General features: G+C 38.8%; 1 protein-coding gene across 1 annotated transcript in view; it reads left to right on the top strand.

Moving 5' to 3' along the window:
- The window catches only part of DCAF5 (DDB1 and CUL4 associated factor 5), a 71485-nt gene that overhangs the window by 42754 nt on the left and 16642 nt on the right, over positions 1–12089 (top strand). Inside the window, exon 7 of the mRNA XM_050335148.1 lies at positions 10013–10079. Within this exon, the coding sequence (XP_050191105.1) occupies positions 10013–10079 (67 nt within the window). The remainder of the gene's footprint in view (positions 1–10012; positions 10080–12089) is intronic.

Genomic DNA, 12089 nt, shown 5'->3' with positions numbered 1-12089 from the left:
AGTATTGGAGGGCTTCAGGTACATTTTTAAGTGGAGGAGGCTCAGAGGCCATAGTGATAGGCAGCAGCAAAAACAGGCTTAGGAAAAAAACCACAAAAACTCCAAACTAAAATAGACCAAATGCTTTTCTTGCTCAAGAATTGTTGTCTGTGTCACAGTGATGAATGCTATCAGCTCATTCCTTTTTTCCCTGTATAGATAATATGAGGCTCTATAACACTTGTGGTTGTAAAATCAACTGCCTATTGCCTGCTTTAAAAAAGAGGGGGTGGGGAGAAATAACTTGTACCCTGTGAATCCAGCAAAAAGTGTCTTGACTCTGGCATGCCCTCAGACATTACATCACCACTCAGCCTTTTCTGTTGACATTACACTGGTATAGGAGAGTTTCAGGAATGCACTGCTCATGGTACTGCAAGACTGCTCCAACTCCGTATAAAGTTACAGCCTTCATTATGTTGAAATCTGTGTTCTAAATAGCTCTGGTTAGGGACAAGGCAGTTTTTCACAGGGCAGAATTGTTACACGAATGTAATTCTTCCAAGAACGAGGTTAGCTGTATAGGTGCCAGTGGTCTTGTATGCTGGTATATTGCCTTTGTAAAGAAATAGAACTTTTCTTCAGTGGTGTACTTTGTGTCATCTAAATTAAAGGTCTTTTATCTCAGAAAGTAGCGTTTATCAATGTCTAGATTTAAGAACTAAAAAGGAGAAAAGGAATTATTCTTTTAGAGAATGTATTGTGGGTTTCCTGTGCACAGAAGACTTCTTAATGAATAGTATCTTATTGCAGTCAGCATTTCTTAAAATATGAAAAGTGCTCGGTGGGCGAATATGTTGCTGTGCTTGGATAAAAAGAAAGTCAGTGTCTTACTCTCTCTTAAATTTGGGTTCTTTCAAGAATTACTGATGAGATAGTGTTTTGCTTTTTGCTTCATCTAAATAGCAGTTTAAATCTCAGGTATATGCTTAACATTACATACATATAAAATGCATACACGAGATTTATCTGGCTCTGAAATGATTTCTTAATTTCTTCCCCATTATTTTTGGTAATCAGCACGGGACAGTCATACTAAAATTGTGTCTTCAGAGTCAAGGTCTTGACAGAAGGTACTATGAGTTTTTTTTAACCCTTATTATTCTGATCACCTCTTCTCCCATTCCTTATGCATCCTGCCAGCCCTATTTCCTGTCTCCATTCTCTTCTGCAGTCCTGTAGACCTTGGCGGAGGTTTTTAGATATCTAGACAGTAATGCACAAGCCCAAAAGGACCCATACTGAAGCTAAATTCTGGTGGAATGGAACTCTGACTCGGGAGACTTTGAGTTTCACAGGCTTCGTGTTCCTCCCAGTCACAGGAGATCCACAGTTTAGTAGCACCTCTTACGTGACTGGGGAGAGGGAGGGGAGAAGAGTGAGCAGGAATGCACTGCTAAAAGTGACACACAATGGGGGCTGTTGAGCTGTTAAAAGTAGACCTTTAGTAGAAACTGAAAAAGCAACTATGAATTCTGGAGGATTTTGACTAATATTTGATTTAATGTATATTTGAAAAAGTAAAGTAACAGATGTCTGAGGAAGACAGAAGAGAGCAATTGGGGTACATACATTCTCAGCCATGTACAGAAGAGTCTCCTTCATATGCTCAGATAAACTGGTTACTCTCTTAGGGATGCAATAGGAATATTTTCCCTGCCATAGGAATTCTCACTAAGGATATCTAAGTAGCTTTTGTTCATTAATAAAATTACTGTTATGGCCTGCCTGCATGGCAAAAAGGCAGCTGTAAAAATGTTGATGTTCCAATGATGCTTCTGTAAGCTTTTAAAACTGCCCCACACAGAGTTGGCTGCTTATAAGATTAGGGATTTAGGGAGTGGGAATACAAATTTTTGGCTTTGAATTTTATGTACTAGAAGCAATTTGTATTTCTTCAGTCTGCTGTGTCACAGCTTTTTTTCGAGTTCATAAGTTAGGCATGCTTCTTACTGAGGAGCAAAGCGTCTGTTGTAAAAAAGCCTTTGGATATACCTGTTTGATTTTCAGGCTGAGGTGGAAAACTTTTAAGCTCATTTTTGTGCCAGCTCCAACCTTCCTAAAAAACCGTTTCATACAGTAGAAGTTGCAAACTGCTGTCCTGGCTAGTATGAAAAAGACATATGTTTTCAAAGCAAATATGTTTCTTTATATCACAATTATGTAAGCCCTCTTTAAATTTATTAAATATTTGAAAAAAGACATCATTTGCACCACAGAAGTTATTATAAAGGTAAAAGCTTGTGTAGATATCCTTTCTTGTAGGTGAATTATTTTCTTAAACATAAGTATTCCAGAACACATTTCAAAGAGACCTTCCTCAGTTATTTCTTTTCTTACTTTAGTTTTTTTATTTGAAAGATAAGAATAAGAGGTTAGTAGCCTGAACGAGTGACTGCTCTTTACTTTGTCCTCCTAACCCAGAACCCTGGTTAACTGTCTTGGAGACAAGAACTTCTTAGGTGGTAACAGTGAGAGCTGCTACAAGGAGAAGAGGCAGCCACTCTGCAGTTGCAGTCTGAGGGTACAAAGAAGTCAGTGTGCCACTGAGAGGAGAGGCCCTGTAATTTCCTTGGTCTGACTCGCACCCATCTGACTCCTATAGAATCTGGCTGAAATACATAAAGGAGAATACTACATTGAATGACTCGTGGCAATTTGTATGGGATTTTACTGTTGCAGCTACCAAATCAGACCACTGCTCTGTCAGGGACTCTTGTGCTGGCACAAGGCACATAGGTGGGAACATACCTATGGATGAGGTCAGCAATGATCATTAGAGCAGGTTTTCAAGCTGTACTCAGTGAGAACTCTATACTAAAAACCTGGCTTGATCAACATAAAGGTACCAGCCTGACAGAAAGATCAGGAATCCCAAAGAGGTTGAAATACCTGATTAATTCTTGTTTATTTCTTAATTGTTTAAGGAAAGGAGTGCTTTGTGCTGTGGGAGATTCTAATTTTTTCTTTAGTTCCTCTGATACTGCCCATCTCAAACAAGGTGCATTGTCTTGCTGTTTTCTTGCTTGTTTGTTTCTTGATGCTTTTTAAATAGGAAATAGTCTTTTCCTCCTCCATAGTTATGTCCTTACCTTGTTTCCCCTCTGGTTAGTGGGTACTCTAGCAGTAGAAAGATAAATTAAAAACAAATCTGTGGGTTTTCTACCTTCAGGAAATGCAGACTGAACACTATATTATGATCAAATTATCAGTCATTTTTTAAAATAAAAAAAAAATAGCAAGGAAAGTCTCATTTATAAGGAAGATGAATAGAGCAGTCTTGGCACCACAGAAGGTCCAGAAGCAGCTATAAAAAAAGATTTGGTTGTGTTCTGTCAAACACTTTTCATGCAAAGTATGTATTGTATAGCAAGACCTGTGGTTGTGGTTGTGATATTTTATGTATATAAATGTATATATGTGTGTATGTGTGTGTGTGTATACATACGAACACATGTAACTATACATGTATATGTAAGGAGATGTTTCTTAATTTTTACTTCTTTTTATTTATAACTTCCTTATTCCTCTTGAAATAGTTCCACGAGAAGCAGATTGTCATGATATCATTGGGACTTTGCTGGGTTCAAGGATGAGTTCACATCTGGGTTTCCTGGTGTTTGGTTAGTGTGGTGTGACTATGATACGTCTTTTTTCTCAGTGGCTACTCACAGGGTATCTCTCTCCCTTCTGTGTGATGGCTGCCCTTTTGCAAAAGAATATTTCTGGACAGTCCATAATTCTGAAATCATCAGGTTCTCAATCAAATTTGAAATTGGCCATTAGGCTTAAAAGTTCTTGGAGGCAGAGAGTTGCCACAAAGAACAAAATAACATAAGCCCTGTTTACGTAGGAGACCTTTTCTCCTTGGAAAAATACACAGTTCTTATATTCTTCATGGTAGATGGGTTCCTTCTCCAAAGTACTGATTGCTATGAATTTCAATCTCTTTTGGACAAACAATATTTTTCAGACTTCAGTGATGCTTCATGTCAAACTGTGGTTTCCTCAATGAGTATCAGAGTATATCCCACCACAGAGGTGATGTGCAAGGCAGCTCGTCTCATGTGATCAAGAGGAATTAATACCTGAGTTTAGCAGACTGCCACTAAAACAGGTTCTTTATCTGTTATCATAGGAGAAGAACCAAAAGCCTACACCCCACCTCTGAGTTATGTTATGTTACAGGTAATAATATATGGAGGGCCTGTACATCCTGCCTCTTAAAGGATATGTGCATAACAGCATAACTGTTTCAATTTTGGATGCCTCTGTGCTTCTTCCCCAGCATGTAGGTTTTGCATTACTTGAAGAAGATAAGGGATGGCTCACTAAAGCCTGAGAAAAATTTTGCCTGTTCTGATCTTTTCTGCCCCAAGTTTCATTGGTCCCTCTGAGGAAAGGACAGACATGCTCAAGTGAGTGGGAAATGAGTCTCTTTCAAAGCTGTAAAAAGCAGCATGGAATTTGAGTCTCTCTAATAAGCATTTTACTGTTAGTAACTTAGCAACAATCACTTTTTAAATGGTGATAATTTCTGTGCCATTAGCCATGGTCTTGTGCATCCATTTATAATTATATGGTGATGGTGCTTTTTGGTTTGCGCATTTAAGACAAGGTCTCCTACGTTCTTCTTGTTCTCCCCTACATTAGTAGGGCCATTCAAGCAACTTGCTGATACTTTTGGAAAAAATGATCCATGTCTGCTAGTCCCTTATCTAGGACCAAAAGCTCAAAAATCTCTCCAATATATGTTGTAAGTAATAGGACATTTTGTGGAAGCAGGAAATGTGGATATTCAAAAGTAAAATAAAGTTTGATTTAGATACAATTTTACTGAAATAATCCATATTCAGTAACTCCTGAGGAAATGTAGCTTATGGGATTTTGAAAGCTTTCAAACTGGCAGTGGTGAGAAGAAAAAATAAATTCTCCAGAGTGGTAGTACTCTGCAAAATGCAGTGCTAATGCTACTGTTACAAGACTGTAGCAGCAGATTAAATCTCCATTTATTTATATCAACTGCTGTAATTTCCTTGGGGAGAGAAAAAATGAGAAAAGTTACAGTGTAATGACTGGGGAGCGCTAGTCCAATGTAATTCTCCCAGATTCCTGATGGTAGTTCATTTTGAGCATTTCATGCGTACTTGAAACTCAGACTTAATTCGTGTTTTCTCCCAGCAGCAGATTCTAACCACGCCTGAGAGTTTTCTTCCTTCTAAGGCAAACTTCTGAATCAGCAGCTCATAGTCATCTGGAAACCTTTTCCTGTCATTGTTGCTAACAGCTAGACATAGAAGCTGATTCTACCCTTCTAAAAAAACTCCAGTATTAACAGCAAGTGTTTTTTCTGTCTATTCTCATGTCCATATGAATATTGTAAATGTTGATTTCCAAAGTCCTGGTCAGATACAGCAGCAAAAATGCTGACAATGAAGCACCTGGGTTTAATGTTGGTTTTGTCCCCTTGAGACATCTGAGCTCCTTGTGCAATGTCTGGTCTGATTCCTAATTCAGCACTGCAGTGGTTCTTGAGGTTATGTTCTGCTTGGAATTTGTCTTTGGGAGGGAGTGTGGAAGGAGGAGAGTGCTTGCTGTCTCAGCCATTTAGGTGTATCTGTGAATGCACATGTTTTTGTCTCCCCCTGGCTTGCCTCTGTGATTTAATTATCTGGGCTTTTGTTCTGAAAGTGAGGGAATTGAAGGTAGTCTGCTATGAATTATGTTTTCAACATCCCCTCAGGACCAAAAATTATTGTTCACAATTAAGGTGGAGTCTAACCATATGCAGTATGACATTCTTTCATCTATCCCACTCCAACCCTTTCTTTTTCTTTTCTTTCTGTTCCTTCCTTTTAAAAAGTCTACTCCATTCTCTCAGGATTTCAGCCTTATTAACTATGGTTTGGTGCACTTCATAGTAATTATTTCTTTTGATTTTTCTAGAGCTAGAGACGGACTTTTTGTTTCTTTAATCCTTATTCTCCAACGTTGAACTAGTGATGAGAACTATTGGCTTATTGTTATATTAATAATGAATGCATCAAAGAAAAATTTTCACAGATGGTCATGTAAATGTCCTAGTAACATCAGCCCAACTGTGCTTTCCAGAGGCCTTAGGTTCTCATTGTCTTGTGCAGAGAGTACTAATTGGAATTGAGTTTCTTTTTCAAATGTCATGGAAGAGGCATGGTTTTGAATTTAGCAGCTTGGGTGTCTGCTCTTGAAGCTTCCTGTGGCAAATTGTTCTTGCAGTAGCTGCAGTTATGAGGTTGGTCTTCTGGCAGTCTCTTGGTCTTGGTCCGAAAAACCACTTTCTACTTTTCAGACCCACATACTTTAGTCTTATAGAAAAGGACCACCAGAAAAGGAATGCATTTGGGGATTCAGAAAAACATGAACCCTAGAGGTATCCTAACAGGGAAAGAGAGCAGAAAACAATGCTGGCTGCTACTGTGATGGCAGCGGTATCACAGGGATACAAAATAGTTGGATATTTTGTGGAATATGATCAATTTCTGGTAATTATTGACAGAGCTAAAATCAAAATAAAATTTAAGTATATATAAAAAGTTTGATACTTGCAGCCCATTGCTTACATCAAACTTGTGTAGGGGACTTTATCAATTGAAGCTTTTCACACAAACTGATTGGTGTCTCAGCATCATGATTAAAGCCATAAGTACTTTTCCAGAAGAGCTCAGGTCCCAAGCTGAGCCATCTGGACATGGTCCTGGGAAATCAGCTCTAGGCGAGCCTGCTTGAGCAGAGGGATTGGACCAGATGACCTCCAAAGGTCCTTTCCAGCCTCAGCCATTCTATGATTTTGTGAACTATTTTATTTGAATTCCCCATTGTGATCACTTTAATTTATGCAAGTTCTGTGCTGACTGCATTTTTTGCCCCTGTCTCTGTGCCCTGAGTTTGTGTTCCCATTGGTGTTTTCATGAAGCTGTGTGGAGTGTAAAGGTTTCAGGTGGGCATTTTCCTGTCACTGCACACTTCTCCCCTCCTCTTTCCTCTCCCCCTGTAACCCAAAACCCAACTTCAATCCACCAAGACAATTAATTTCCCTTTTTACTCCAACAATCTTTGAAAAAAAAGAGTCAGAAGAGAGCTCTGGAGATCACCTGAGTACTGGAGAGCATCTTCGAAGTTAGATCAGGTTGCTCAGGGAATTGTTCAGGTAACTTCCGGATTTGCAAGAGTAAAGATTCCACCACCTTCCTGGGGCCAAGTTGCAGTGTTTGTTATACTCCTCCTGATCATGCTGTTCCTTTGTGCTTAGCTGGAATTTCCCTTGCTGTGACTTGTGACTTACTTCCTGAGTGTTCACTGCGTGCCTGTAAGAAGAGTCTGTCCCTGGCTGCTCAGTATTCCTTCCAAGAGAGAAACTGTTGAGGTCCACTCTGTCCTTTCCTTTCTCTTCTGGCTAAAAAAGACCAGTTCCCCGTAGGTTTTCCTTACATGTGCCTTCAGCTGCAGCAGCCCTCTTGTCCGCTTTCTGATTTGTTAGTGTCGCTCTTGTATTGAGAGACCCAAGCCAGACACTCAGCTGTGGCTTCAGAAGTGCCAGGTGAGGGGAATAATTGTCTTGGCCTACTGTGTACATTTTTGATAGTGCCTAAAATTGCCATTAGTCCAGATCACTGCAAAGGCACTTTAAATTTTGCTATCTCTGAAGCAAGACAGAATATACTGGGGTCAGTTGTCTTTGCAGTTAATATATTCTTGTTCACTGGCCAGTGATACACCAGATTTCCTACACAATTGATCCTTGAGTCATACAGTGTATTCCTCTGCAAATAATTTTGGAAGCAGATTTGAAGACTCTCACAGGCAACCTTCCCTGCATGTACATAATGTGCTTTTTCTGTGTTGTGTGCCTGGTGCAGGATATCTGAAATGTGTCATTTTGTGGCCCTGTCATTGTTGGTTTGTTTGGTTTATGAAGCAGAGTGCTAAATGACTCTCATATTGAGGAGTTGTTTGAACTTGTTTGGTTGGGGGAGGGGGGGGTGTGGGGAAAAGGTGCCATCGTCATAAATCCAAGATACTGAGCTTTCTAGGTGTTTTAGCTAGAAGTCTCTGTTTTTCATCATATGTCCTTGGCAAACTAGTTGCTGCTTCAGCAACACAATTTGGTAATAAATAGTAACAATTGGCAACATCTCTATATAAATGAGACTTTTTTTCCATGTACCATTTCTTCTCTAACAAAGTTCATTAGAGGTGTTTTCTGTGTAGTTACTGGGAGCTTTCCTGTATGAGCCCTAATCTGTGGAGTTTTGGCACAGTGACTCAGGCTGCTGTGGGCTAACGTTTATGAGCAGTCAAATGAAAGGGGAAGCACATATTCCTGGCACTGTCAGGTCAGTTTGGCAAGGTAAATTGCCTAAATGTTTGAACTTGTAGAAATAACTTTCTGGCTTGGAAAGTATGGGTTTATGAGTGATGCTGAACTAGTGTGCACAAGCTTTTAAAGGCCCTTTTGTTTGATCAGTGCCTCTTACCTGTCAGAAAATGAGCAGAATTGCATTCATAAGAGCTTACTCACATCCTGCACCCTTAAAAATGAGAGAAAACAGAATGGTTGGATTGTGATAGTAGGAAACCAGAGAAGGGGTTTTAATTGTTGGTTATTGCATTTTTGTGACTGAAAACATCCAAACACTGCACTAATGTAATTAGTATTGCAAACAGAATATAGGCAAACTTATAGCCATTTTCTCAGTGTTAGTGTATATTTTTTCCTTCTCAGTCCTGTGCTGTTCCAGGACTTGTCTCCTCACTTCTTGATGTTAGTTTGCCTGATGATTTTATGTATCCCTGGTGAATGAAAGGCAGAAACCAGTTATACTTTTGCCAAACAAAACAGAGTTTGTTTCATGTCAAAGGTTAGAAAAGGGACAAACCTGCGCCATGTCTTTCTTTTTCTCCCTTCCCTCTAACCTAATAACAACAATAAAATGAAAAATCCACCTTCTTGACTGTATTGATTAAGCAGCAGCCTGAAGTCAGGTGAGAGGTAAAGATTTACTCTGTCTAGACCAGTATAACTGGAGCTGGAATCTGCTTTTGGTTCTACCATGTCATCTCATCTCTAATTTGGGAGAAAAATAAACTGTACTCCCTGTCACTTATTGGAGGGTAAGTATTTGTAGACAGGGTACAGTTTGTGGCCTCTCAGAACTGAGAAGCATAAGCTTTTCCCGTGTTAAATGTCACTTGTCATTCCATTGCATGTTTGTAGTATATTAAGCTACATAAAATTGCATATTGCCTGAAGTTCTGCACAATAAAGAGATTGCTTATCATTCATGCACTGTTGAAAAGGGCAGCCTTCCATCTCTTCAGAGCAACTATGACCAGGAAAAAAATTAATAGTGTGATAAATGTGAGGGGGGTGTGGTTAAATCACTTGAGGCTTGCTGACAGTGAATGTTTAGCTTTGTTTTTGTTTGGTGTTCAAGATTATCCTCAGTGACTCACTTTTGGTGGTCTGGGTTGATGAGCCAGACATGTTGTGCTTGTATGTAATGGACATGCTCTCTTCTTGGGTTTATGTTTCATGCATTTTCCTTGTCAGTTCGGGAGATGAGAAAAAAGGATTAAATACTTTAACATTAAAAAAAGACCAGAGTTGCAGGCTGCAAGATAGAGAGTGTGATTTAGACATGCTTGTATTAAAGCCAACCAAAATTCATAGCCTTATTTAGCAAAGCAAACATACACTTTGGTCAGTAGGCATTAGTGAAGTATGCTTTTGAATTTTGATCCATTTATATGCATGCAACATTTTTGTGCTGGTACCTCAATGCCATTTAAAGGTAAGTTAATCAGCAATGTGAGAAGAATGATGTAAATTATCCTTTTTTTCTCATTTTTGGTTTGGAGAAACTAGATCAATAGTAAAATAACATAATTCAAGTGATACTTTGTAGTAAGCTGCTTTTATTTTTATTTCTAACAGTACATCCTTTCGGGCTCTGATGACTTCAATTTGTATATGTGGAGGATTCCTCCAGATCCAGAAGCAGGTAAGTTTTGTTGGTTTAGAATTTGTGGAAGGAGTGGGGCAGAGGGGCAGGTGTCTGATAAATACTAGATTGTTTTTTGGAAAAAATTGCTGTTCTTACTCACTCTGTGAATCTAGAGTAATTCTGAGGAAAGCTGGATAAGGGAGACTTTACAAATGCATAATCCAGCCTCTGGATAACAGCAGCCAATGTCATTTGAATGTTTTATCCTAATGATTTTCTATTTATTTTCCTTGTCATGTGATTATCATTCATTGCATAATGAAGCTCGCAGCGTAACATGTTCACAGCGTTCTCCTTATAGCTCCAGTGCATTGGCCTTCCTTCCCTCCTCTTTCCTCTTACATCAAATTTCTCCCAGGATTTCCAGTGCAGAGGAGTTTTATGCTTTTTTACTTTCTGATGGAGGAGACTCTTTTGACTCACTTCTGACCCGTTCCCATGCTGGGGCAGACATGCTAAGCAAATAGCACTAACACAGAGGTGTTGGAGTAAAGAAAAGCAGCAGTGTGTGGGGGATGTAACAGTAGTGTTGTTGATGCCACAGTGGGTCAGTGTCTAATTTGATATGGTCTAGCAGAGTTTGGCAGTATAACACTCTAAGCCATACAATGTCAGCATCTCTCTTCTGTTGAAACAAATCACTGCACTTTTAGAAGGGTGTTAAATCTTAATTGAAAGAGTCAAGACTTTCAAAAATATACTAGTATTTCTGTTTTTAATGGCTCTGGCAGTTTAAACTGTACATATTAGTGGTATTAAGTACAACTGAGTGCCATCCTGTGGTCTTCAGTGTTTTAATGAGAGACAATTACAAGCTGAGTTAGAGGTAAAATGAAAATACTTTGTTTCATTTTCAAGGTTGTTAATCACAGCTCTGTAATCCACAGTTGAGAGGATGACTAGCCGCTAAAAGATTTGGTAAATGGTAGGGTTTTGAGGAAAGTGCCATTCTAATTTTGAGGGTTTTGTTTATTTAGCCAACATTTCATATTGCAGTCTAGAAGTCCTGAAGATGGTCTTGCTAAATATACCAGTAGCTTGGCCTTCACTGTTTTACTGTACTTAAGGATTATTGTGTGGACTGTAGAACTACATTTTATCCACGTCACTATACTTGTCTGGACTTCCTTTGTAAATTCTGGATTTGAGATGCTGTGTTTATATAGCTGTGATGCTCTTGAAAACTTTTTCCCAGACAGCTGCAAATTACAAACTTTTTATGTGGGACTTTGGCAGAGAGTGATATCTAGTACTTGTTGCACCTTTACTTAGGCAAAGTAATCGATTTCAGAGTTGTTATTAAGCTCTGTGAAAAAGATATATGCTTGCAGAAAAAAGTTGCAATTTACAAATAGCTGATACATTTTAATCAAGCCAATTTACAATTTAATGTGTGATTTAACACAAAACAATGACATATGTGTTTTGTTGTTTCTGGTTCTTGTAACTTGAGGAAGGGTATCAGTACACTTGCAACATTTCAGTTACAAAATGAATTACTAAATATCAGTTGCCCTCAGTGGTTGCTTAATGGATGAGAAGATCCTGCAGTAGGAGGGTGTATGTCTTAGTGTCTTGTAACTTGAGTAGTTCTCTTTTTGAAACATTTTAGCAAAATTCATGAGCTTTGTTTTGTTAGATTCCTAAAGATTCCTCTTCTATGGCAAATAACTCATTGGCCATCCAGATCACCTGTGATAGGCTTATTGGAGCTATTATTTTCTTCATTCAGCTCTTCTTGAAGGGCTGTGCCTGTTTTGAATGTGATGAAATGTATTTTCTTAAATCTCCTCCTGCTGTTTAGAATAACTGTCATATAGAGATGTCTCTGTGCTTCCTTCTTAAAGAGTCTTGCTGTAGGGATGTGAAGACTTTGGAAGGCTTTTACTTCAATGGAAAACTCCTTGTTCTTATGTTCTAGCTAAAATAGGAGTGCTGCCTTAGGGTCTGTGATCTGAGAGTGTGGAATGTGGTCTTTCACTTAAAATAGTGTACAGACTAGACAGG

This window comes from Myiozetetes cayanensis, unplaced genomic scaffold, assembly GCF_022539395.1.
Source record: "Myiozetetes cayanensis isolate MyiCay16 unplaced genomic scaffold, myiCay2020 scf6-25, whole genome shotgun sequence".
Classification (NCBI taxonomy): Eukaryota; Metazoa; Chordata; class Aves; order Passeriformes; family Tyrannidae; genus Myiozetetes; species Myiozetetes cayanensis.
Note: the sequence above shows the minus strand (reverse complement) of the source record. Positions and strands in the feature narration are given on the sequence as shown.